The 26,652-nt window shown below is 33.2% G+C and overlaps 5 protein-coding genes across 5 annotated transcripts in view; all 5 read right to left on the bottom strand.

The window, feature by feature from the left end:
* The window catches only part of LOC119833131 (UDP-glucosyltransferase 2-like), a 4,394-nt gene extending 2,927 nt beyond the window's left edge, over nt 1-1,467 (bottom strand). Inside the window, exons 1-2 of the mRNA XM_038357037.1 lie at nt 571-1,467; nt 273-495 (exon numbers count right to left, since the gene is read on the bottom strand). Of these exons, the coding sequence (XP_038212965.1) occupies nt 273-495; nt 571-1,383 (1,036 nt within the window). The 5' untranslated portion in view covers nt 1,384-1,467. The remainder of the gene's footprint in view (nt 1-272; nt 496-570) is intronic.
* Nucleotides 1,468-1,616: 149 nt separating this feature from the next.
* LOC119833133 (UDP-glycosyltransferase UGT5-like) lies at nt 1,617-4,502 on the bottom strand. Its single transcript, XM_038357040.1, has 4 exons — nt 4,005-4,502; nt 3,705-3,924; nt 2,475-2,691; nt 1,617-1,953 (listed from the first exon to the last, which is right to left on the bottom strand). Exons 1-4 carry the CDS (start codon nt 4,485-4,487, stop codon nt 1,680-1,682), a joined length of 1,194 nt encoding a protein of 397 aa, XP_038212968.1. The 5' UTR covers nt 4,488-4,502; the 3' UTR covers nt 1,617-1,679.
* A 585-nt stretch (nt 4,503-5,087) lies between these two features.
* On the bottom strand, nt 5,088-8,761 carry LOC119833132 (UDP-glycosyltransferase UGT5-like). The gene is made up of 4 exons (XM_038357039.1): nt 7,743-8,761; nt 6,750-6,972; nt 6,260-6,476; nt 5,088-5,423 (listed from the first exon to the last, which is right to left on the bottom strand). Exons 1-4 carry the CDS (start codon nt 8,559-8,561, stop codon nt 5,147-5,149), a joined length of 1,536 nt encoding a protein of 511 aa, XP_038212967.1. The 5' UTR covers nt 8,562-8,761; the 3' UTR covers nt 5,088-5,146.
* Nucleotides 8,762-9,405: 644 nt separating this feature from the next.
* On the bottom strand, nt 9,406-13,697 carry LOC119833130 (UDP-glycosyltransferase UGT5-like). The gene is made up of 4 exons (XM_038357036.1): nt 12,640-13,697; nt 11,379-11,601; nt 10,641-10,857; nt 9,406-9,842 (listed from the first exon to the last, which is right to left on the bottom strand). The coding sequence occupies exons 1-4, from the start codon at nt 13,459-13,461 to the stop codon at nt 9,521-9,523; spliced, it is 1,584 nt and encodes a 527-aa protein (XP_038212964.1). The 5' UTR covers nt 13,462-13,697; the 3' UTR covers nt 9,406-9,520.
* A 4,981-nt stretch (nt 13,698-18,678) lies between these two features.
* On the bottom strand, nt 18,679-22,256 carry LOC119833062 (brachyurin-like). Its single transcript, XM_038356934.1, has 5 exons — nt 22,038-22,256; nt 20,788-21,055; nt 20,242-20,340; nt 19,355-19,548; nt 18,679-18,917 (listed from the first exon to the last, which is right to left on the bottom strand). The coding sequence occupies exons 1-5, from the start codon at nt 22,254-22,256 to the stop codon at nt 18,816-18,818; spliced, it is 882 nt and encodes a 293-aa protein (XP_038212862.1). The 3' UTR covers nt 18,679-18,815.
* Between the last annotated feature and the right edge of the window lie 4,396 nt (nt 22,257-26,652).

The raw sequence follows: 26,652 nt of genomic DNA, 5'->3' as shown, positions 1-26,652 counted from the left end.
TTATCTATAGGTCGATTTTATCTGATGAATCTATTAACAAATAAGAACCCCTAATTAACCGAAATTTAAACGAATACGAATTTTATATCTAATAGCTTTACATGTTTTTATAATAAACCAAGTAGCTTATAAAAAAACTTAATATCTTTAAAATATGCAAGTAATTTTTATTAAATTTTAATTTAATAAAATTCATAGACGTCATTATAATGCTACAATGTAAGAAGCTACATATTTTAATCGTAAAAATGTATTTTAGGTAAAATGCTTACCTAAAATGTCAACCTGTGGCAACCATTCAGCGAGGTAGAGTTTATTTTCGTCTAATAATTTTAATTTGCTCTCCCATTTCCAAATAAATCTTTGAGGCATTTCCGAAATAGCCCCTAAAATTGCTTGGAGTTTATCATCCGGCATTGTAGAGCTTTTTATGACTGACCCAAAGCTTATGTATACGACACCATGCTCAGCTTCTTCTACGAATTTGCGTAATTTCTAGAAATATTTCATATTTTTATAATTGTTTCTAGCGATATGAAAAATAATGCTTATGTTCGTTTATCTACTTACATCAGTCAGCGGTTTCGATTCAGACACATGATAGCCACCGACTTCAATAACGTTTGCTGGGAATAATTTTGAACCAGTGAGTACAAAATTGTGATATAGTAGTAGAACTTTGATATCGCGGGCGAGTTCCTCCAAAGGCGGTATGTCATCAAAATATTTAGCAAGTTCTTGTTGATTGCTTCGTTGCGATACAAAATAAAAGAGTGTTTTGAAATAGAAGTCAAAAATAGTTCTCTCAACTCGCTGGTAGAGTGTGGGTTTAGTACCCCCTTCTAAAAAGTGGAAGGAAACATACGCAGGATGGTAAGGTATGCCGAATCTGTTGTAAGACCATGGCATCAGAATGTGAGATGTTATTCCAACTACGGGAGCACCCAATTTGTATGCAATGCCCAATCCACAGTCACTATTAAATTGTTCCACAATAGCAACATCGAATTTAGGTTTTTGTTTCATAAGATTTTGCACATTTTTATTTGCTAACATCACTTCACAGTTTTGTTTTCCAGAGGTTGTAAGAAATATTCCGGCCCCAATCACTGTTAGGTAGGATTTTTGGAAGGGCATATCGTCTTCTAAAATTTTAATACTTCCTGCTAGACTGACATCGTTATAATTATGCGGCGGATTTTTTTCTGGGAAGTGGGATATTACAGTTACATTGTGGCCCCGATTAACTAACTCTTGTATATAAACACGGTGCACAAAAAAATGGCTTTTGCCTTGGTAGGGAAATATAGCTAGTATGTTAAGTGAAGAAACATTTTGTACTAGTAAAACTATAGACGCGAAGACAATTTCAACGTGTTTCATGGTCTTGTTTTGATACAACTACTTTAAATTTGTATTATCGCATGCGTCCGGCCGCGTGCTTATACCGCGAACGACTAGCTGGGGCACAGGCCACGGCTCAATGTCACGTGGTTAAACTGATTATTATTTTTTAGACTATCATGAGGAAAATACCTAATCATGAATCTTATTATGCTTGTATGGATTGATTTTAATGACAAAGATGCGAGTTGTAATGTAGTAGTAAAAAGTCATTGAAATTTTAATCATTATATATTAATAACATACAAAATATATCATAGCATAGCAATTAACAATCAATCCTTTTTCTGTTTTAAAACTTTGCGCAATCGCATTATTAACTTAAAAATAGCCCATCTCAAAATAAATGCACTAAATATTGAGAATGTTAAAAGTACAAATATCACATCGAGACCCAGATATTGGTAAAGCGGTACGTCAGCCGCGGCTGGCCTAAATGTAAAGTTATGATACCGAGCAGCAAACTCTGTCCAATGGATAGCTGTGCTAAGTGCTGATACGGGTCGATCTCGCCACATATTAGATAGTTGTTTGACATTGTCCCTGAATCTGTGAATGTAAAAAATCTGTATAATTATTTTTAAATTATGAAAAAATATCGAAGAATAATGCGTTGCTCCTATCAGGTTGTCAAAGGATACGCACAGTCAAGCTCGATATTTATTATTAACATATCCCTACTTTAATGAAATAACAATCATTAGTACATGCTCATTGCCGACTGCTCATCTATCTCGTTTCCATGAGGGCGCGCTGCATCGCGCCGCCTTCTCGCACAATATGCAAATAATTATTCCTAAATATTTAGTTTATAGGCACAGCTCACGCGTCGTTGTATGACCACTTAATTATTATTATGTGGTATGACTCTCATATGTGAATATAATTTTTTTAATTCTTTGTTACTGCCAAATCAATCGAAATAACTTACCTTGAATCTATATACTTAACAGTCATGAACGATTGATCGTTTATGCATTTAGGAATAGTAATTATTAGGTATAAACTACAGTATGACGCTCATGTACCTATTGCTTATATTTTGCTGTGTAATGATGATTGGTACTTACGCAGGATCTAGAATAATCTTGAATTTTTGTAGCAGTAGCTCCTTAGTTAATTCATTAACGGCAATTTGAACTCCCAAACCCCGTTCTTCTATCGCAGCTGCATTAGAATACTGATCACCTACAACTGGCATGCCAAGAATGGGCACACCATGATGCACAGCCTCTGTAGTACCCAATTGACCGCAATGAGAGAAAAAAGCTATTACATTGGGGTGAGCTGCAAAATAAAATATTTTCATATCAATGGTGCAGTTGGTGATTATAGAAAGCACACTTCGGGTAAGTATTGATTGAAATCATTGAAAATTTATCACCCTGAACCTGAACCAATTAAAAATCATATATCCCATTTATATAAGTAATCCCTGAGTTCTATAAAATATTATAACACGGGCGAATCTGGGGTGGAGCGCTTGTTTAATATAAATCACTGTCAATTGTATTGCGCTGTTCCACACACGAAAGAAGTAAAGGCTTGAATAGCTTATGCATTATTCTGGTGCACAAAGAACATCACTGATAAGTACGTATAACCAAAACCCGTTCAGTTGCTTTTGCGTCATAGATTTTGGTTGTGGTGAGGCGCGAGGCGCGGCGAGCGGCGTGTTTGCAGTGATATGCCACATCTAGACCTGGTGGCGACCACGGCGGCCGGCAGCGTCAGCGGTGGACGTATATAGAGAAGACAAACAACTATTTTAGTGCCCCTACTAAAAGTGGCACGGTATTTCCTCGAAACAGTTACATTCTTAGTTAAAGATTATTACTATTATTATAAAATATCAGGAAATTGTTGTTTTATTTCGTCCCATAATTTATTTGCAAATTGCCGTAATGTATGAAGTGGATGTTTTGATATCTATATTGCTAATAAATACCCATTATTTTAATACATTCAACGCGAAGTAAAGACGAAATTATTTGTTTCGGCCGCATGAAGCCTGACGCATCCGTCGAAGCCGCCGTCTGCGCCGCTCTAATCTGTGACCGCCTCGATACATAATCGCTAGTACATTTGTTCCAACCGTAGACCAAGCACCGCTCGCGCATTGCACCTCTTCCGCAAGTTGCAACCCAGTGCGCGTCGTCGATAGCTGTGGCATACTTCACAGGTTGTCTACCACGCCAGGCCAGGGGGTAACAAGCATACACCGATACATTCCTATATTCTTTCATCATTTAAAGTTTATAGTATCTGATTATTTTTTTCGTGCTTCTATGTCATTTTACCTAATATGTCATTTTGAGGCATCCATTTGGACACGTATATGTTTTCTGGCTTGTTTGGTATCTGCTTATTCCATTTCCACACAATTCTGTAGGGCAATTCTTTTACTGCGTTTAATATAGCTTCGAATCTTTCATGTTTCAAAGACGAAGGATCTATGACTGATCCGAAACTAATGTAAATTACTCCATTTTTAGATTCATCGATAAATTTCTTTAAATCCTGTAGATTCAATAAAAAAGATTATACAGATTTAATGCACAAAATATCGAAATCTTTACGTAGTCGGTTAAGTGACTTACATCGGGTAATTGTTTAGGTTTTGCGACATGATATCCTCCCACTTCTATCACATTTGACGGTAAAATTTGTGATCCAGTTATAACATAATTTTGGTAGAGAAGTAAAAACTTAATCTCACGAGCTAAATCTGCTACTGGTGGTACATCATCAAAAAATTTCGAAATCACTGTATCGTCAGCTTTCATGCATAAATATTGAATGAAATTTATATATGGAAAACTCATCGTTCTAACAACCCTTTCCAAGAAACTTGGTTTTGTTCCTGCTTTAAATATATCATATAAAACATAAGAAGGATTGTAGGGAACTCCATACCTTGTGTAATGCCAGGGTAGCAACATATTGGATGTAACTCCAATTACTGGTGCTCCTAGCTTATATGCTATACTCAAAGGACAGTCGGAGTGAAATTGCTCCACAATAACCAGGTCAAACTTTTGACCAGAATGCACCAAATTTTGTACCTCTTCATCTTCAAGCATTTGTTTACACGTGTAAGGCCCTGCGAGTGGATGCGCTATTGTGAATAAAAGGAATATTAATAATTTTGAATCGATTATAGGTAACCCTACTTCGAAGTATCTATTGTCCTTTCCTAGATTTATATCATGATAATTTTTAATGGGTTCTTTTTGTGGAAAATATGATATCACTGTCATATTATGTCCTCTTTTTGTTAACTCTTTTAAATAAACATCATAAACGTAAAAGTGACTTTTTCCCATATAAGGGAACACTCCTAAGATATTGTAAGATTTCACTTGATTAACCAGAATGCAAGTTGTTAGCACTATTGTCAGCAAAGCAACACCCGATTTGATTCTCATTGTGATCTGAGAGTGGAAATGAGTAGCACTATTTAATTTTATCAGTTTAACACCTTTAAAATACTACTAAAATGATAAAACTCTGATTATTTAATGACGTAAGTTGTGATTATTGTGCGTGGAGGTTATCTTATTACCTACATACTCCCTTTATCATATCTCTTTAGGAGTCAAGCAGATTATTTTTAATATATATAAAAAAACAATATAACAATAATATAAAAAAACCGTAAATGAATGAAAACAAGCACGTGAATTGATCAAATTATTTATTATCGAAACATTAAATTGCAGTTTAACACATGATTCGAACGTTATTGTTTTTTCTTTTTAATTCTCGTAGATTTTTTGCTCTTACATAAGCATGAGAATATTTTAAAAATAATAAACAGATAAATAATTGAACTCGCGACCAAAAACGACAGCACATCTAATCCATAATATTGGTATAAAGGCACCTTAACTGATGGGTTTTGAAATGTAAAGTTACTGTAACGTGCTGCGGCCTCGGTCCAGTAAATTGCACTATCCATCGGTGACATTGGACGATCATGCCAAGCCTTTGATAAGAGTTTTACACGACTTTTGAATCTGAAAAGTAATAAGAAATTGTATTATGTTATCGTTATCTTTATCGGCTAAAATTTTCGAGCTATTTCAACCCAATTTTTTTAACTACAGCGTCGGCAGCAATCAAAAGAAAAGTTACAAGCTATTCGATGCGCATAGTAAGGAAGTACTATTTATTAATGCCTAAGCCATTAAATCTCTCCAAAATTAATCCTTGAATGTCACGTAGCTCTAACGGGTGTGACTTGGGGATTCCCTAGTTTAACAGCGGATTAAGGAACACAGCAAATTACTTGAAAACGATGATGTTGACATCTAGCTAGAAGAGCATGTTATACATGGTCGTGGGGCTCTTTCTTTTGTACCAATACCTGGACTCGGTTGGCGAATACCCGAAAGCAGAAAGGTCTAACTAATCTGTCTGTAAACTGGCCGGAGGAGCCCTATCTAGTATTGACCCTAGACTTGCTCGTCAGATTCTCAACTTGCGTAGACTGCAACTGCGCATAATATCAGGGATATTTACAGGGCACGGTCCCTCACAAACATCTTTTCAATGTATTTTATCACTGACAACCATCTTCGTAGAGCATGCATGGCGACTGAATGTACGCTCACGTCATCACGGAATGTACGGCGGTGTCGGACAGCGGCGATTACAGGACAAGGCGCTAAGATTCTTCTGAGACCCTCCTTGACTTTTTATATATTATATAGATAAATAATTAGAACATGTATTGTAGCAATCATCAGCAACATATTATAAGTACCCCGCCATATGGGATTACCCCAAATTGTCGCCTTGTTTCTGGTTTTATACAAAATTCAATTGAAATTGTGAAAACGAAATATCTCACCCGGGTTCAAGAACTGTTTTAAATTTATCTAAAAGATTATCTTTCGTTAATTCTCCAATTTGAATTTGAACACCAAGTCCACTCTCTTCGATAAAGCCTGCGTTTGCGGGCTGATCTCCAAAGATAGGCATGCCGACTACGGGAACTCCATGATATATAGCTTCAGTTGTACTTAGCATACCGCAGTGTGAAAAAAAAGCTAATACTTTCGGGTGAGCTGGGGAAAAATATTTATTATCTTAATACAGTATAATTTTTATAGTCTGGTGTACTGAGTTTGTTTTATCTAAATGAAAAGGAAATTAGATATATTTTTTTAATGGAAACTTAAATTATGTTACAGAACTCATTAATTATATAGCTTTACAAGACTGTATAATGAACAAACAATTACAGGCCTACATACTATATAAATCAGTATAGAACAAACTAATAAAAACTTGTTTGCTATGAATTTACTTACATCCTTTCTGAATAGATAATTACTAACCCAGAACATCATTTTGAGGTAACCATGAAGAAATAAATATATTTTCAGGATTTCCCGGTAATGTCTTTCCTTCCCATTTCCATAACACTCGTTGAGGGAGTTCAGATAAGGCGCCAACAATAGCTTCAATCTTATCTTTCGGTGTTGTGTTCGCTTTAAGCATAGATCCGAAACTTATGTATATGACACCATGCTCAGAGTCCTCTATAAACTTCCTAATACTCTGAAGAAATGAAAATGATGAATATCATAATAATAACAACTTTAAACCATATCTATTAGTAATTACGTTTTTTACCTTAACCTACGTTTTTTATTAGTAACCACATGAAAGAAGCTTTTGTCACTATTTAACGGTTTGGTTAGTTTTGAATTGAAAGGAAAAGCCAGTTACAGATATAGCCAGTTCCACAAGAAAAAATTAGAAACAGTTTAATCTATAAAAAATATTGGTGTAGAATAGAGATTACCCATGTAAACCTTTCATTGCATAAAAACGTGTTTCTTAATATTTGATCAATTTCATAACTGATAAAAGAAAGAACGTCCATAACTGTGCAAATTAAATATAAAAATATTCATATCGATATTAAGTCCTTTTTTTCTCTATAAATCGCTGGGTTTTCAAAAATGTTAAATATATATGGCGCATTTTTGATATCGATCATAAAGCACCTTTTTCACACATTTTTTTTCAATGCTCAGAATTGTTGTTTTTTATTATCTATTTTAGATAGGAATAATAGGTATTTCTCTGCTCACTGATATTACAGATATAAAATCTACAAACACTGCCCGACCACACAGATATAGATTAGAACATTATATACGTCTATGTTTTTTTATTTACTTACTGTTATAAATAAAAATATTATTATTGAAACATTTTAATACTAAGAGTGCAATAGTAATTATCGCTGCGATATATTTATATTGATTAATATTTAGTAATTTTACAGAAGACTGTTCATAACTGCAATTATTTTTACTTACTTCTGCCAACGGTTTTGGCTGGCTCACATGATACCCACCGACTTCAATTACATTTGTTGGGAATTGATTAGATCCGGACAACATTAAGCTAGTATATGAAAGTAAACATTTTATATCCTTGGCTAATTCTTCCAAAGGTGGAATGTCATCAAAATATTCGGCAAGGGTATTTTGGTCGACTCTTTGAACAAATAGCTTGAAGGCTGTTATAAAATATGCGTTAAATAATGTCCTTTCCACTCTTTGATAAAATGTCGGTTTAGATCCACCTTCAAAAAAATGAAATGGCATGTATGACGGGTTGTAAGTTATACCGTATCTACTGTATTGCCAAGGCAGGAAAACATGTGAATTGAGAGCAACTACAGGTGCTCCAAGTTTATAAGCTAATCCCAAGGAACAATCACTGTTGAACTGTTCCAAAACGACTAGATCGAATTTTGCCTTAGTTTTCCACAAATTTTGCACATTCTCATCTTGCAGTAAAACTCTGCAGTTCTCTGTTCCAGATGAAAAAAGAAAAATGCTGGTTCTAAATATTTGCCAGTAGGAGCGGTATATGGAAAACACACTTTCCAAGACATTCATTTTACCAGCTAAACTGATGTCATGATAATTTTGTAAGGGTTCTTTTCGGGGAAAATAGGATATGACAGTAACATTATGGCCTCGATGAGCTAGTTCTTGCAGATATTTATCGAAAACGAAGAAATGGCTTTTGCCTGCATATGGAAATATTCCTAAAATATTCAACGGTTGCACTTTATCAATCGAAAGAAACAACGTGCACAACGATATAACTAAAATTACTACTTTCATTATCACACCGGTTGTTTCAACCAGAATCAGGCTACGACTACCTACATTCACTTTTTTTTTATTACTGTTATCAGACAGATAAATATTACAATCTTTAGAGATAGGATGCTTTGGATCTGTATACTATTAAAAATATTTTGCTATATAACAGACAGACAACATGATACTATACTAGGCTATATGTACTGTTTAAAATAATTCATAATAAATTGATACTCTTGGGGATATTTACGAATTTTAAAAGTACTTGCTAATTATGCAGGCGCCAAACAGAATACCTATTACGTATTATAGTATCATGTTATCTGTGCTATTACGAAATATTTTGGAGTTTTATTGCATTTAAATGTTACTTAGGTATAAACTTTTTTATAATTAAAATAGTTCAGCAAATTGCAAACAAAACGACGTACTCTGAAATAGTTTATTTATCCTTCGAAGATATTATTGCATTGATGTCTCCTTATCTAATGGTCTTTGACTTAAATTGGGCTTAATTATAAGATATTGTCAATACCTATGGTTATATTGTTTTTATTAGTGTAGGTACTATATAAAATACCACTAGCACAAAGATTATTACTGTTAGTAAACTATCCAATATAGAACTTTATTGGTGTAGGAATATAATATGGTATTTAACGTGTGTTTTTTAAATTTCGTAAAGAAATAAAGACATGAAAAGTTTATTATAATCTTGTCTGGTTAAGAAAAATCAATAGCAGTAAGTAGTTATTAGTCATTACTATAATAGTCAAAAAGTCAAAGTTATTAGTGAACGGTTTTTTGCAACTTTCACATATTAATAATCAAGTGATTTTAGTATGTGAAATAAAAACAAAAATAAATTTATCTTTTTAATTCAAAACGATCAATAAATAACACCAGTCTAATAATTTCCTTTCCATAAAACGCTCATTAAGTACCTGATATTTATATCACCAAACAAACTTTAACGTCTATTCAAATTTAACTCTTTTTGATCTCCTTTCTTCATTAAATTCCGTACTTTCTACAGGGACATCACTACGACAGCAGGAGCAACAGCATACGCTTAATAACTTATAAAGGACACATGTTAGGATGTAAAATACGATGCCGATAAAGGCAAGGACATCTAGCTGCATTTGTTGATACCAAGGCACCGTGGTAGATGTCGCTACTAGCTGAGGTGTCCCACGGTATCTAGCTACGTACTCGATCCAATAGATGGCGCTTTCAAGGGGAGACATGGGACGGTCGTGCCACATTCTTGAGACGAGTTTCGCTTGCTCTTGATACCTGAAAAATTGAGTTCTTGTTTTTCATTGGGATATTTTTTGTATTTTCCTATTTAATGATAAGAATTTAAAGCAAGCAAGGCTTAAACTTCTTTTCAAAAACTGTCTAATGGAAAATTATTGTTGTTTTTATTTGTTGTAATTAATGTTTATTTATTCTTATATAACTGTCGGTTTAAGTTGCTTTACTGAACATCCTTTGGGCATATTATACGTTAACAACAAACGTTTCTGATTTTTTTTCTCAAGAAAATACAATGCCCGGTAGGTAACGTTAGAAAACGGTATTTTTCTTCCGGTACATGCTTAACGAAACACCATGAGACTGTTGTACCGTGTAGATAGACTAGATACATCGCAATTCATTATTATTAAAGAGATTTTGCTATTCAAGTTTTCGTCGAATCTCGAATGAGATAAATACGCTATTGCTATCTGAGCTTTGATCCATAAAGTCTAATAATATTATTGGACTTTTGTTTTTTTATGGATAATAGATATAAAAGCATTCTTTAAAACGCGATGTATTTTAACTCACGTCATCAAAAACGTATTATTTTTGCCTTTCATATTCTTAATGTACAGGCGTTAATCGTTTCTCAGCGTTCTTTCATTTAGATCAAATGATAACACTTAACGATCAATAATTATGAATGGAAAATAAATCGGGTGTTATTGATTTAACACTTCTAATACTTGAGAGCTAAATGAGTGTTATTGAATACCTACAAAGTTTTTAGTGTCCTTCTGGGAACAAATTTAGAACTAGAGAAAAAGATTTCCATAATTATCTACTTACTTTAAATCCAATGCGTCATTAATAGCGTCCAATAGATACTGTTTTTTCAAGTCTTGATACGGGACAATGGTAGCTACTCCCGCGTCCACTAAGGCTGCAGCATTTCCGTACTGATCTCCAAACAATGGGATTGCAATAACAGGAATTCCAGCGTCTATTGCTTCTATAGTGCTCAAGATGCCAGCGTGCGAAATGAATACTTTTACATTTTCGTGTTCTGGAATTATATAGAGTATAAATTAAATAGATATTAAACATTAGCGTTCCCATGATATCCCCAGCATCATAACTATCCTATGTCCTTCTCGACACAAACTATTTTGAACCAAATTTCATCGAAATCGGTTCTGTGGTTCAGGCGTAAGCTGACAGACGGAGTTACTTTTGCTTTTATAATAATATTACATAGTAGGTATTGAATAGTACCTTCATAACAATTTTGTACTCATTTATTGTGTATAATATTTATTACTAGTTACTACCTCGTATTCTTTCATAAATTGTAAATAAATACATAGGATACATTATTTGGACTATATAAAGTCGAATACAAACGCGGTTTTATAACGAGCTACGCAAGAATTTGTACCTGATTATTAACATTTAGAATGAATAAACATTAGTCCTAAATAGCATTATTTTATTACGTTATATTAGACGAAATAAAAAGTAATCGCCCGCTGTGAATGTACATTCCGACTTATAAAATTGAATATCAGTACAGACTATGATACTCACTTAAGATATCATATTGAGGCAGCCATCTCATAGTCATAACGTTTCTTGGCAGATTCTCTACGATGCCCCCATCCCATTTCCACAACACTCTAAGAGGCAATTTACCGAATGTTGATAGCAGTTCATTTAATTTATCGCTCGGTAGTGTTGAGTCCTTTACAGTAGAACCTAAGTTCATATAAATGACACCGTGCTCGGCCTCGTTTATGAATCTCTCGATTTCCTGGAATTGTTAGGAATATATTGAATAAGTCTATACAACTATATGTTTATTTAAATGTTAATAATAGGGATGATAATACGCTTCATCTCATAGTTTGAATTGCATCGAAAGTGTATTTGAAAATAGCTTTCTCATTGGCACTATTTTCATAAAATATGTGTAGGTGTTAATACAATTTAAGATCTTGACTAAATAATGAGTTCATATTTAAAATATCATCGCTAGTGCAATAAATATCCAGGATTACCTATTGCGTTTTTCATATAATTTGCGAAAAATTGTTTATTCTATCGAAAAAACAAACATTAACAGCAAATTATCGATATTTCCCGACTAAAGTTTTACACGAGAACAGACGTTGGTTAGCATACTTTCCACGCAATCCTCGAGAGACAGGGGTTAGTGACATCGGACTTTCTCCTGCTGTTATTACCGCTATGCATTTTATTAATTTTATTATCTTTAGTAACATTATTAAAGGTCAGGTTTTTCGTATGATGGTGATTCATTTGTTCACTAACAAAAAAATTACTTTGTTAAACAGAGGTGAATATTTAAATACAATATATCATTATTCGTGACCAGTCCAATAAGGTGACAAAGGAATACCTACGAAGTTAGTTAAAATTTTAATTTTCTTAGAATCGTTATTTTTATTAATTAATTTGATTATTAATATAATATATTGGTTAGTCAGCACATCTATTATATCATGACTAATAATATATATAAACGTAATGTTTCATCTCAAAGATATGGTATCTCCTTCACGTATAAAAGAACATTTGAGTGCTATTTGAAATATAAATTAAATAAACCGAAAATGATTTCTCAATTGTATTTCATGCGTTTAGGTATATTTAAAAGTACAATGTTAAGTTTATTGATAGACTTTGTACATAGGAACCTCTGGTAATTAATATGTATGGTTGATATTAATTCCAATACGCACAATGAGCAGTGTGCATATCCCTATATTGTGGTCATTATATTAAATACTAGCGAGCTAATTGTCATTCAATATTAATTGATACTAACCGTGGGAATAATCTTAGGTGGCCTGATGTGTATACCTCCTATATCAATTACGTTATCCGACCTGGCAACCCCACCGAAAACCGATTGATGTGTGTTTACAAACACAAGGCTTGCATTTGCAGCGATGGTTTCCAACGTGGGGAGGTTATCACCCAAATATTTGTATAAATAAACATGGTCAGTCACTTGCGATCCAATATAATACACCCATTGGGTAATGTAGTATAAAACGTAGCTCTTTAACCGGTCAAAAAACCAAGGTTGCTTTCCATACTGCAACAGGGACTGAGGAACATGGGCTGAATTGAAATTGATCCCTAGTCTATTGAAATGCCAGGGATGAATTGGCTGTGGATTGAAAGCGATGTACGGTGCACTCAAATTTGCCGCCAGAGCGAGAGCGCAATCACTGTTATAAGACTCTACTATTATCACATCGTATCGAGGTCGAGTTCTTATCATGTGCAACACCTGATTGTGATTCATAAGCGTTTTACAATCGTCGTTCCCGGCTTTAGTTGAAACTAACGTCTCGAATGGAACTCGCGACACCTCATTCACGATAACTGAGTCGTAGGACAAACCTCTGTACACTGGATTTTCACTCAATAATATGTCTTTGTAATTATCCGGTGCGTTTGGCATTTGAAAGTGGCTAATTAGAGTCACATCATGATTTCGAATTGCCAATTCACGGAATAGTGGTCTATATGTGAGGTAGTTATTTCGGTCCAGGGAAGGGAATACGCCGAGTATTTTGTAACTGTGTGCAACTATCACTTGTGCAATGAGAAAGACAAGGAAGGCATTGTGTTTTGCCATTTCGGACGTTCGTTTTGTTGCGCGGCGCGGAGGTTACTAGGGAGTAGATGGAAGCTATGTATATAGCTTGCGTATCCAGCTAATAATAGGTAGATGCTATGAGGTAATCATACCGCTGACGGTGTAGCTATGTCGTAATATTCAAAAATATTCGGTGACCGCGCGCCGTCACTGCCGTGACCTTGTTTTGCCTGCAGAGCGTGCTGCGGAACCAGCCGAAGGTTCCCGACTGAGTCAGACGTAGTAAATAAAGCGGTAGCGATAATGTTTGTTGTTAATTATTGATAAAATTTGGGGTGGGGTTGAATACTTAATTGATTTTCTATTATTATAAATTATAAGCAATATTTGTTACAAAGTATTGTTAAAAATTCTATATCAAATATGCTATACCAAAATATGTACTGAAAAAGTATAACGAGTTGATCTATTTTTTTTTCGAAAAATAATAAAAGTATTTTATACGATGATTAGTTATAGCTACTATTATAGTATTCTGTTATCTGTGGTTATTGGTAATTCATAATTAATTATTAATTATCAGTTTCATTTACAATAAAGAAGGAATAACTTCGAAGAATTCCATTTAATGGACAAAACTTAAAAAAAAAATGACCTATCTCAACAATTGATGCGAACAATGAACATGGTTCTGATCTTGTCAAGTGAGTCCTTACAAATAACACTATAGACTTGTGAATACGTCGCAGTTGATCAAAGTCCACATTTGTATATAAAGTGGTAAGATGGTTGAATATCTATTACGTTATCTATTTTCTTAAATACCTAGACGATTTGTTGCTAGCCTATAATGATATAGGATATATAGATAGATTATCTGTGCCTATGAAGGCACAGATAATATATAGGTATACTAATATCACAGTATACAATTTTCCAGAAAATATTCATAGTCAGTTACTATTGTTTTACTTTTTTTAATCATCTACTTACAATCTTTTTTCAGATATCTTTTATTATAATTATTTATATGTATTACCGACAATGATGTATTAATAGGACGTTACTTTCTTTTAATTTCACCTACGTGAACGTAATTCTACGTAACACCGTTATGCAGTTGTTAGATACCATATATAACGGGTTTATGGAATGTTTAGAGTTATCTAGATGTTCAGAGAAATGTTTACCGATATTTTCACACATACCATCATACATAAGATGAAAGTGAAGTGAAGAACCGTGTAAAATAATAGAGTACGAGGCAAATGCTACTAATACTACTAATGTTATAAATGCGAAAGTTTGTAAGGAGGTGTGTGTGTTTGTTGCTCTTTCACGCTAAAACCACTGAATCGATTGCAATGAAATTTGGCACGTAGACAGCTGGACAACTGGAATAAAACACAGGCAAATTTTTATCCCGATCTTCCTACGGGATACGGACTTGCGCGGGTGAAACCGCGGGGCGCAGCCTGTATTATAAACGTGAAATTTAGTACGCATATATCTTTGTTCCTCTTTCACGCAAAAAGCACTGAATGGATTTTGATGATGAGGTACTTAGTAGTGATACATGACTGCTAAGTACATGAGCATGGTGCATTGGCTACAGCTTAAATACGTCATAAAATGTAAGCCGACTTCGCCCGTGGTACATAGGTATATAGCCACTGTCACTCAGTGAAGTTGTAGCTTCTAATGCTGTAAGAATTTTTGAAATCTGTCCAATGTTTTTTGCGTAAAGACGTTGCATACATACAACAACACAAAAGTTTTCTCTTTATAATATTTGTTTAGATTTAGAACAAATAGTCCGGAAAAAATATCATTGATTGTGGTTGAATAGACACATGAATAAATTCATCAGTTTTATTATAAATATAAATTGGGTCAGAACTCATGAGACGTTTTGCTCTAATCTCCAAGCTTTGTGTCAAGGCTGTGCAAATGATTCTTTAAATCTCTAATAATAAAGTTTAATAATAGATTGTGCATGGATTCAAATGTACAACGTTCAAGAAGATTCCACACATTTATTTTGCTATAAAACAGAAAATTAGCCTTTTATAATTTATTTGTATGTCTAAATCCTAAAAAGTATGGCATGATTGATTTATTATTTATCATAGTTTTCATTTTCTCGCAGTGTTATTGTGTTTCATGTAAATAATAGTTTTTGCTCATTACTTTTAGCAGGCGTAGTTTATTTTCAATTTGTATTTTTTCTTTTAAACCTACTCAAAAAAAAATATACATATATATGGTTCGAATGATTTTCCTTGTGTTTGTTAACCTCAGAACTTTCGATTGGGTAGACCGATTTGGATGCTCCTTTTTTGGTTGACATATTTCCTGTGGTCCAATTGCAATTTGGTCAACTTCTGACAATTTGAAGGTTTAGTTTTTTGTTAAATACAATTAAAACATTTTTTGGATACAAGATTTTTTGATTATCATACTTGTGTTACGATCTATTAAATCCGATAATTAAAAAGCCATATTTAATTTGTAATCCCAAACCATAACATTTTTTTTATCTGATTAAGTATATAGTAGGTATTTATTATTGACTGACTTTCCAATGTTTGGTTTTCTTCCAGCTTAAGTATCGGGTGCAAGGAAATAAAAGAAAAACAGTAATCCTTATTAATATGATAAATACGAATGTGTTTTTGTTTATTTGTCTTGCTTTCACGTCGTAACGGGGGGAATTCATGGACGATATATTAGTATATTTGTTGTATGGATATAGTATGGAGACTAGAGAGTTATATTGGTTTTTTTATCACAGTAATACATCTAATTCTCGATTGTGACGCGTAATTAAATCACTCCAAAATGATATGCCACGGATGACACCTAGTATTTAATTACTAATGTCATAACTCTAAATCGAATAAACTGGTATTAATCCTATACAGAAGATTGAGACATGAAAAAGATATCAAAGTGCAACCCCAAGCGCTCTATTATATTCGAATTTGTTAGAGGCATTAGTTCCACGACCAAGTTGGGAGCCCTCGACAACATAAAAATGTAATTACAAGTAGGAACTTCGAGGCACTTAAATATAGATTTACCCTTTGAAGAGCGATTTAATGGCGGAGAGGTGTGAGATCCATCATATCTCGATTCTGAAGATCTCAATTATTCCCCTCCTCTGCTCTGATAACCTTATTCATTTTTCACGCGTTTGACGGCTACGTTAAGATATCCTTGTTATTCGATGTTAAAGCCTGTTTATTTGTAACGATCTTGTTATTATTTCGTAAATTCAAGCTTTTATCCGTTCAACGTTTCATCATTTTTATGCGATATATTTAGACTTCACCAAGAATATTTATTTTATAGATAAGAAATGTTAAATACATTAGTATCAGTTGTAATGTATGTATAAATATAAACCTTTGCAAATAAATTTCGAGTAGAAATAATATATTACATGCCTATCCTGCAATAACAATGCACATTATTTATGGAGGAACTAAAGCAAAGATAATAGTGATTAATGGTTGCAATATTAATGATTCTTATTTCGCTTTATTAAGGTACAAGTATAGTGTATTTTTATCAGCACGATGTCGACATATATATGACTTAATATGCTATTATATCGATCGTAATCCTACTAATACTATAAATGCGAAAGTTTGTAAGGATGTGTGTGTTCACGCAAAAACTACTGAACCGATTGCAATGAAATTTGGTACGTAGACAGCTGGACAACTGGAATAACATATAGGCAACTTTTTATGCCGATATTCCAACGGGATAAGGACTTACGCGGGTGAAACCGCGGGGCGCAGCTAGCAATTTATAAACCAATTTGATGAAATTTTCTTTTCTAGATGTACCTAAATGTTGCATTATCAAAAATGAAAATCGGTTTGCAAAAACTTTTTTTACCCACTTACTGCAATAAGTTTTCCCTCCATACATACGAACTCGTAAAATCTTAACGAGTAATAATAAAAATAAATTTATATGGAAACGTAGAACAATATTAGATGGCCCCGTTATAGAGGTATGAAGCTAGAACCTCTTCATGTAGTAATTTAGCTGTAATCAGCAAGCAGCGCGCACTAAAAGCATATTTAATACTCTGTTTCAGATTACGCAACATATACGTACATAGAGGATATGTTAATAAGATAATGTATCTTATTCTATAAGATCAAAGGATCTTATGTTAATAAGTAAGTTACTAGTAGGAAAAGCCACAGTAACTCAATTTTAATGTCACGTTTGTGAACTGATGTGATTCTATAAGTTTGCTTTCAAACTTATCAGTAACTATTAGCAACATATTAGTTTAATGTATCGAGAGAGTGCCAAGGCGAAATGGCGTTCAATATATTATAATTTTCTAGGTTTAAATATATTATGCGTGCAATGAAAATGCAATTGTGTCACCGATGGATTTCTTTTGCTAAAAGTTTAATTTAAAAAATTACAAGTATTAAAATTATGATACAGCATTTCGACTCAAAACAAGCATGCATTGGAAGAATCGTATCAATTGAAATTTCGAATACCAGCCGCTTGTTTATGTAAGAATTTGTGAAATAATTTTCACGGTAGGAACTTCTGTAGATTTCCCTCTATGAACATACAAATATACTAATCGAAATACAGCTAGCATCACGCAGGTCTCTTTAAATTTCCATGGTCCCTTGGAAATCATGCGAGAAAAGTAGTATAAATTAAATTCCTTATTACATTACCTATCTGCCAGAGCCCTAAAGATCGGCCAAGTTGTTCCGGAGTTGAGCCGGAACAAAGAGACATGTATGTTTATGTTTAAAGCACCAAAAACAAGTTTTTTAACCAAATCTATCTCATAGACAAATAAATATTGTTTAAAAACTGTTGGCACTTGTACCATGTATACATCCATATGTATTAATTAAAAAACGGTTTTTTTAATATTATTTTTATTTATTGTTTATAAATAGAAGTATAATTATATGAAACGCAGGGTGTGGCTCAATAAAAGAAAATAAAAAGGAATAATTCCTTTTCTCCTCGATCATCTTAGTATTGGTACAATAGAGGTTATTTAAGGAAAGGATATTGGTCAGATGAATGAACAATAAATAACTATACAAACCACTTATGAATGTAATGTAGTAATCAATGGTTCCATAAATATTGCTAATATTAACTAATGTTAAACTCAATCAAAATCTGTTTACATAATTTTGGTTTCCAATCAGTTCGTAAATGTACTAATTAAGCAGTACCGTGTAGCAGTGATATTGTTATGTTATATATTAGAATAAACATACTTTGTATAGAAATTAATAAAATTTACATTTAATGGATTTGTGCAAATCATTAGAATCTTGTTTTGAATAAAATTGATAGAAACGGTTATTGTATTAATAAATTTAAATAGTAAGAATCCAGGATACATAGGAAGTGACTCGAGTGTAAGCCGCAGGGAAACCTTTGTCGCAACCTGCGCTTGCGCCGAATGAAGTAATACCGATCTGAAAAATGATCCGAGTGTTAGAAAACAAAATAGACGAAGAATCAGTGATAGGCAGACTTACGTAGAATTTGAGATGCACTTAATTATGATATAATGTAACAGAAATGAATTGAAAAACATCTTCTATAAAGGTTACTTTCGAATTATTTAAAGTTGTTTCTATTCTAGTTTTAAATTTTTTATAATGTACTAGCTGGAATCCGCAGCTTCACTCGCGTGCATTTAAAATATTGCGTTAATAATATAACTAGCGTTCGGCCCCGGCTTCGCCCGTGGTGCATATTAGCCTATAACCTTCCTCAATCAATGGGCTGTCTGATACTTTAATAATTTTTCAAATCGGACCAGCAGTTCCTGACATTAGCGTATTCAACCAAACAAGTTTATAAGTAGGATAATTCTAGTAGGTATATTTATTTATATATAGCTTCATACCAAGATCCGTCTTCCCTTGTTATCAACGGTGAGGGGACCACCGGAATCGCCGTTGCACGTACCCCGTCCATCAGCTCCATCAGTACATATATTAGTAGGCCGAACTATATCACCATAAATCGCCTGGCATTGTTCATTCGAAATTATTTTCAGATGAACGGAGTTTAAGTTTTGGTTTTGAGGAATTTTACCACCTGATGAATGCGATAAAGGTTAAATTGTAAAAACGTAATGCACGTCACTACCTCATATTTTTAACCACCACCAAATTATAATAATGTTAATAACCACCATATTATTAGTTTGTTTCTTGTGGGGCTAAAACTTATTACCTAATTAGAAAATATACGAATATTAAAAATCAAAGAAGAACTGACCCGTCTGTTTTGTCGTTAAAAGGGTATACAATTTTATTTGTTAATGCGTTTATGCGTTACATAAAATTGAGTTTAACCTCAATATCATGTATATACATTTCAATAGGATAAAGAGAAGTCTTTGTCAAAACGCTGTAAGTAACTTCACAAATGTAACATGAATATAAATTCATCTTTATCAATATTAGCCTCTATCAAGACTTGGAACTAACAACTCGAGGCTTAGATTTTCCGGCGGTACAACATGATATTTACAAGTTTCTTAGCTTAATGTAAAAGTAAACCAATAAAGGTAAGGTCGCGATTCGAATGGATTAATTGTTTCTAAGTAACACCTTGACAAACACATAACATACAACATACAAACTCTTTTATATTTGTTTAACCACGTTTAAGCCATTGGTTATATTGTTCTAGTGAGTAAATTGGAAATCTTGAATAAGGGAGTCTAATTTGAAATCGGGTAATAGACGTTATCAAATGAATGTTGTGAAGGAATGACGTTCCTACCGCTCTTTGTTAAACCGAATCCAGATGCCAGTGCCGTCCAACCAATGAAATTTTCCTTCAGTTCGTGCCCGCTTGGTAGACTTATAGGTTCTATTACGTCTGAAACAGTATCATTATAATATGTTTCTTTTTATTACTTTATGTCAAATGTGATTATGCACAAAGCGATGATATTATCATAGAGCAAGCCTATTGTCTAGGTTTCAAGCATTTTTATTGCTTCAATAGCGAGTTTCCCTATCAACACGTGTAATGGAATAAGTGTGATACAAATAAATATCAACGTTATTTAAAAAATATTATTATATTGTGAAATGATATCCATATTGACAACTGGAGGCGCTTTTTAAATTTATAACAATACTTTAATATCCAAAAAGTATAATGAAAAATATAAATTAAAAACCATTGCTCCCACACTAGGTTTTTCTGTGTCGTGGGAACAAGTTTCTTCCAGTAATAGGTACATTTTATTCGTTTAAATATGTGATCTTTATTCTGGGAAGCTTGTTAATAACACAAAAAATTTGCGCTAAATACACCAACCTGTAAATGTAATCGGCGAAATGAAAACTATAGCAATATCATTTTCCGTTGTGTTAGGATTCCAGTCGGTATGGACAACAGTTCCATCAGAATCGGTCCTCTCTCCTCCTGAAAAGATGTGGCTGGATCCAAGCACCACTGTTATATCCTGAGCTCTGGTGTTGCCGTCGAAAATACAGTGAGCTGCTGTGACGACACGAGTGGGAGTGATAAGAGAGCCTCCACAAATAGACGTCAGTAGACGTAGTACTTTAATGACTAGACCTGCCTGAAGGAGAACAGACTTTTCTAAGTAAAGATTTTTTGATATACGTATCTATCCTCTTGGTCAATGATTTTAAAATTACATTTGGAACAAAGGTGATCATTCTATTGAACATCAAAAGTATCACTGGGCCTCTGGTATCTATCGTATATATATTTGCTATAGATAGAATTCTCACATTTCAATCACAACTTCGCAGTTAATATGTATTGCTTTTAAGAGAATTTTATAGATTTTCCTTCGGGACATCTCGGTCTATTACGAAGTTTCGAGTATGATGACGAACTTTTGCAAATGAAAATTAATTAAATAAAATCTTTATTTGCATAAGAACGTTACATGTGTAGTGGTATGAATCCTTAGGCTCCTGAACTAGATTAACACTGCCTTAGGAGCCAATACAATAGTAATAATGTTTTAACTGATCTAAATGGGAATTAATCGCATAAACAGTCGCTTAATAGTTATACATTAAGCCCGTACGTATAAGGCTTCTCAAATCTTCAATACTCAACTGTTTTAGTCTTCGAGAGAATACCACCATACAAATTCATTGAGATTTGCACGTTGCATACGAGGCGTGTCGCCAACCTCAGTGGATTTGTATATGAACAAAATCTCTAATTAATCTTAGAGTTGAATATGAAAAGATACCGGATTATTAGAATAAGGCACATGAAGCTAAATCTATCACCGCCCCCTAAGATAAATCGATTAATCACAGAGGTATAAGATTTATTATGAATTGCCATTAAATGCGCAATAAAACATTTATTTTGAAGGTTTTTCGTTTTTATTCAATTCAAATTAAGAATTTCCTTTACTCGTACACTAGATGTCTTGAATCTTCACTGCTGATGTTCAATATGAGTTTCCTGATACTTTACACATCAAAAAGTACAACATTTGTAATAATACACACAGCATATTGTTTATGTTACTTAGATCTTGATCAAGAAAATTTGTTTTATGTAATAAAACTTACTTGATAGGGTACGTGGCTAATGTCGGTAGTGCGACCTCCAACAATTTGATATATACTACCGTAGGCTAAATATTTTGCTTCAGAAGCCATCAACCTTGCTGCTTCTGGAACACCAGTACTAAGATGGTAGTTATATATAGAAAGATTTTCTAAGTCGACATCTGATGCTATCGAGAACTTGGCTAGGAAGACAATTGATAATATTTGTAGATATATCATTTCGGGCGTGTTGTAAATATATTGAATTTTACATTAATCTTGATCTATAACCTACAATATAAGATTCGCTTTTGACTCTTAAGTTACTTTTACATTATTATACTAAATGTTCGGCTGTAATGTGACGTGTAATAATCGATTATAGAAATTACATTTCATGGATTTCACTAAATTGAAGCCCATAAAAATTGGCGGAATAAATTGATGAATATTATAAAAAATGCAGTTGCTATAATGTAGTTTGTAGAGTACTATGCAAATTCTGGGATTTCTGTTTTCGAAAACTTCATTTTAATCCTTTCAACTATTTCTTTCCATGAAGGTCCAATGCAATCAAACATTTTGAATATAACGTGAATACTTTTAATCCCTTTATAAGTCTTTTGAAACAAATACATAAACAATTGTAGCATATTTTGTGAAACTCTTTCCCAAAAACATCCACTGGTCATACATTTTTCTTTGTGTCCACACAATTATTCACTACAGTAGACAATAAAAAAACTGTTGAATTCAATGGTACAAAAACCTTTCCATTTTAAAGTTTCAAATCAAATAGTGATTTTATATGAAAGTTAGCAAGGGGCGTCCATTATTTACGTGGACATTTTTCGTATCCTTCCCCTTTGATGAGATTTCGTGAGATGATATAAACCTTCTATCCCCTTAAATTTTACGTATATTTTTTTAATATGAGCTTCTTGTGTTAGTGCGTTTTCAGTTATCTTAAAAAGAAAAAAAATCTTTAGGCTCTTTATTCACAAGTAGCAAATACTAAAATTTACGAGTATTTACATTACATTATATACGAGCTACTTACTTACACACATATAGTATGTCATCTCAAGTTGTGTACCATAACCACATTTTAGTAAAGAATCATATTGTACTTAATTAAATATAATATAACGTAATTTTTTTCTGTGTCTACCAAGAAAAAACCAGATTATCAAGTTTTTTGTTAGCGTATATTTAATATATTTTATTTAACCCCCCTCTACCCAAAGTGAGATTAAATGAGATTCAACTCGACCCTCTGCTCCCCTGAATGCCTCACATAATTAATAGATGCCCCCCAAGAAAGTCGGTGTGCCGCCCGTTTGTCAAACGTCAGCCTATTTAAGTACAAAAAAGAGGTGCGCTAATTTTGGTTACTAACTTACCTATAGGGATCTTGGATAGCTACTAATATCTATGTAATCTGAAAAGCTAATCTTTTACGTTTTTCCCAAAATCATCTTTCGATTTTTGAGTATTATGTTAAAGGTACTCGCGCGTCATTTCAAATTCAAATTCATTAATTTATTGCTTTAACACATACATTAGATGTTGTCTTATAAATATTACGTAACAGTATTTGCCATGTGAACTGGCATGCGATCGATAAAATCTCTCTAAGCGTCTTTTTGTATTAGGTTTCAGATTTCCAACGTTACTGCTATAGTAATATATTACGGTAATGTATTGTACGGATGGAAATATTTGGTCCTTAATGTTCATTGTGTCTCATTTCGACGCCATATTCGATTGTAGCAAAGTAGTTCATAGTTTGGCAGTTGGCACACTTTAGTGCAAGTTAATTTCCTTTCTAATTAATAGGAGAAGTTACAGCGAGATCTATAACTTTGAATAGTAGGATATTAAATCTTTTGCGTTCCCTTTAATTGGATGGAGCTTTTTGATTTAGAGCACTTGCGCTAGGTTTAGAGATTTATTTTCCTTATGAATACTTAAAATAGAATTACATCACATAACGGTTACTACTGATTATCTTATTTGTCCATATTTAATTACAAATTTGGAATAATAATAATGAATCTGTAATTTATCTTTATTTAATGTGTGTGTTCCTTTCCTAGGAGTATAATAATATAATAATATAATAATATGGACAATTATGTGATCATGTGTCATAATGTCGACAATGTTAATTAATCAAAAATCTTAATTAATTTTATTACTATTTCATTGCACAAATTTTTCCAAAATATCGTGTTCACATCCTACTAATATTATAAATGCGAAAGTTTGTAAGGATGTGTGTGTGCTTGTTGCTCTTTCATGCAAAAACTACTGAACCGATTGCAATGAAATTTAGTACGTAAACAGCTGGACATCTGGAATAACATATAGGCAACTTTTTATTCCGATATTCCTACGGGATACGGACTAGCGCGGGTGAAACCGCGGGGCGCAGCTAGTATGCTATATTACTTACTTTTTGACCTATAAAGTTTAAAAATAGCAAAAAAAAGCCACTAAAGTTAATATGGACCGCGCTTTCCACACGGGTAGATTCGCCGTGTTAATGCTAGGCTGAAAGAAGAGACACTTCACACGTTATATAAGCAAAAGTGTGAAATGAAAATGTTAAAATGGAACTAGGTCACGAAGGCGTTTGTACCACTGTTTCAAGCATAACAGCCCGTTCACACAGAAACTGTAACAGCTTGTATCGGATCCGTTTCTAAAACAGTGGTGAATCACACGATTTGACAACTCTCAAATTAGTACCAGGCAAGGTCTATGGTAATTTCATATTATCTATTCTGTAAGTAAGAAGTATCCTTTACACTGAAACTATATTTCCTCTTTATGAGTATGGTCTTTTAAATTTAAATAGCAAATAATGACGAAAATAATTTTTTATCATAATAATGTACATGTCATCTGTACATTGACATTAGGTTTATAGCATTTTTAGTATCCCGTACTACGAGAGAAATAGATTACATTACACACAACATATTTATTATATATCTTACCTAGTTGTATTAGGATGAAATTTATCAATTATAAAATTTCATATTATCTGGATAAACAAATACACCATTGTTCTGAATAATCGGCCTACAAAACTTGCCGAAAAATAAAAACATACCTATTCTTTTTTCCCAATAAGTAACTCGATAGTTATTTTCTAGTAATGAACCGTTTTCATTTTTAAACAATCAATGAATTTACGGACACCTACGACATTGGGGAAAAGGGCTCTGGGTTGAACCCCAGAAAGCAGTGGACTGTCTACTAAGCTATACCCTGCCATGCAACTGAAATTATCTAAAAGTGAGGGATTTGAAAAAAATAAATTTATAGATGTCTGTATGAACACGCTCTGAGGCTGTATAAATGAGTGTGAATAATTTGCGTTCCATACGCTGACCGGCTAAGGTCTAGATTTTTCCACCTGGGTAATGTTCTGTGTGAAATGTCTTTTGATTTTGAAATTGCTTTTTTTATGAATGTCCAGTTCCAAAGGTGTCTGTGATTCAGAATGTGAATGCATTCTTTTGTTTCAAGGAATGTGTTCTGTGGAAGATAGAAATGGCGGGAAATGAGGCTTATTTTATATGCTTTTGAAACAGGTTATAGTGGTAGTTATATAGGACAATTTTATGAAGAACTGTTACATAGCTACCTATATTAGCTACCTATTTTAGGTTATTAAAGGTAAGGTATATTAAGGAAATATTAAATACACTCGTTTACTCACAAATAAATTAACTGTACACCAAAATATCTATAAACATAAATAAACACGAAATCTACGCAAAAAGTCCTCCAAACTAAACGCCTTGGGTGGCCTCGTTGCGACAATCGTGTGAGTGCAAAAGAGTGAGAAATTCGTAAATGGCGGGAGTCTCTTTGTTTTTATAAAAGAGGAATCTAAGAGATAATACAAAACGCCGCCGGCTTCGGTGCGGGTGTCGCGTAATCCCTCGTACGGATGTGGGTACACTGAACGCGGCACAAAGAAATGCTTGGAGTGAGGAAATTTCTTTTAAAACCATTTATTATGAAGTCATTAATTAAAAAAAACTTATTGCCACATAACGATAATCCTCTTACAGTTAAGAGGATTATTGTTATGTGTTGGTGTGTTGCATTATTTTTATTAAATGGACTATATGAGCTAAAAATGTCTTTTATAATACCTAATATATTAGAAAAAAACGAAGATGCATAATACGCGACAGCGAAATAATAATTACAAATTCTTTAAAATCAATCAATAACTAAGATTGAAATCAAAATCACTTCAATTGAATTGTATTCTTTGTTTATTTGGAAGGTGGCAATTAATGTTGAAAAAAAAGTTGATGGAAGGCATTTATGGTTTTAAGAAAGAAAATACAACATAAGGTTAAACTTTCTGATTCTCATAACGATCTAATATAATGAGACATCATCAAATTTACGAAAAATAATATCGAACGCCACTATTATGATAAGGAAAAAATATGATTAGCAGGCTTGTTTCAAACGGTACGTAATCAAACAGAGCGATTGGGAATTATCACATCCCTGTCATAAAAAAATAAAATAGTACATTTCTACTCTACTCATGACTCTGTCCTAAATAACAGGTCAAGTTTAAAAGAGATTCCACTAAATT

This window comes from Zerene cesonia, chromosome 16, assembly GCF_012273895.1.
Source record: "Zerene cesonia ecotype Mississippi chromosome 16, Zerene_cesonia_1.1, whole genome shotgun sequence".
Taxonomy (NCBI): domain Eukaryota; kingdom Metazoa; phylum Arthropoda; class Insecta; order Lepidoptera; family Pieridae; genus Zerene; species Zerene cesonia.
This window is presented reverse-complemented; position numbering and strand designations above follow the sequence as displayed.

Bases quoted from the DNA above. Each gene is read 5' to 3' on its own strand.
- LOC119833130 (XM_038357036.1), bottom strand. From the start codon at position 13,461: ATGGCAAAACACAATGCCTTCCTTGTCTTTCTCATTGCACAAGTGATA. The intron at 10,858-11,378 runs GTGAGTATCATA...ATATAATTCCAG, and splicing joins GCCTCAATATGATATCTTAA to AACACGAAAATGTAAAAGTA. The intron at 9,843-10,640 runs GTAAGTAGATAA...TCAATTTTTCAG, and splicing joins AATGACGCATTGGATTTAAA to GTATCAAGAGCAAGCGAAAC.
- LOC119833133 (XM_038357040.1), bottom strand. From the start codon at position 4,487: ATGCTTGAAGATGAAGAGGTACAAAATTTGGTGCATTCTGGTCAAAAG. The intron at 2,692-3,704 runs GTAAAATGACAT...TTTATTTTGCAG, and splicing joins GCCTCAAAATGACATATTAG to CTCACCCCAATGTAATAGCT. The intron at 1,954-2,474 runs GTAAGTACCAAT...TTACATTCACAG, and splicing joins AAGATTATTCTAGATCCTGC to ATTCAGGGACAATGTCAAAC.
- LOC119833062 (XM_038356934.1), bottom strand. From the start codon at position 22,256: ATGATATATCTACAAATATTATCAATTGTCTTCCTAGCCAAGTTCTCG. The intron at 20,341-20,787 runs GTTGGTGTATTT...ATACTGTTTCAG, and splicing joins TTCGCCGATTACATTTACAG to ACGTAATAGAACCTATAAGT. The intron at 18,918-19,354 runs GTATGAAGCTAT...ATCATTTTTCAG, and splicing joins ACAAGGGAAGACGGATCTTG to ATCGGTATTACTTCATTCGG.
- LOC119833132 (XM_038357039.1), bottom strand. From the start codon at position 8,561: ATGAAAGTAGTAATTTTAGTTATATCGTTGTGCACGTTGTTTCTTTCG. The intron at 6,973-7,742 runs GTAAGTAAAAAT...TCATTTCTTCAG, and splicing joins AGCCAAAACCGTTGGCAGAA to AGTATTAGGAAGTTTATAGA. The intron at 5,424-6,259 runs GTGAGATATTTC...ATTACTTTTCAG, and splicing joins AAAACAGTTCTTGAACCCGG to ATTCAAAAGTCGTGTAAAAC.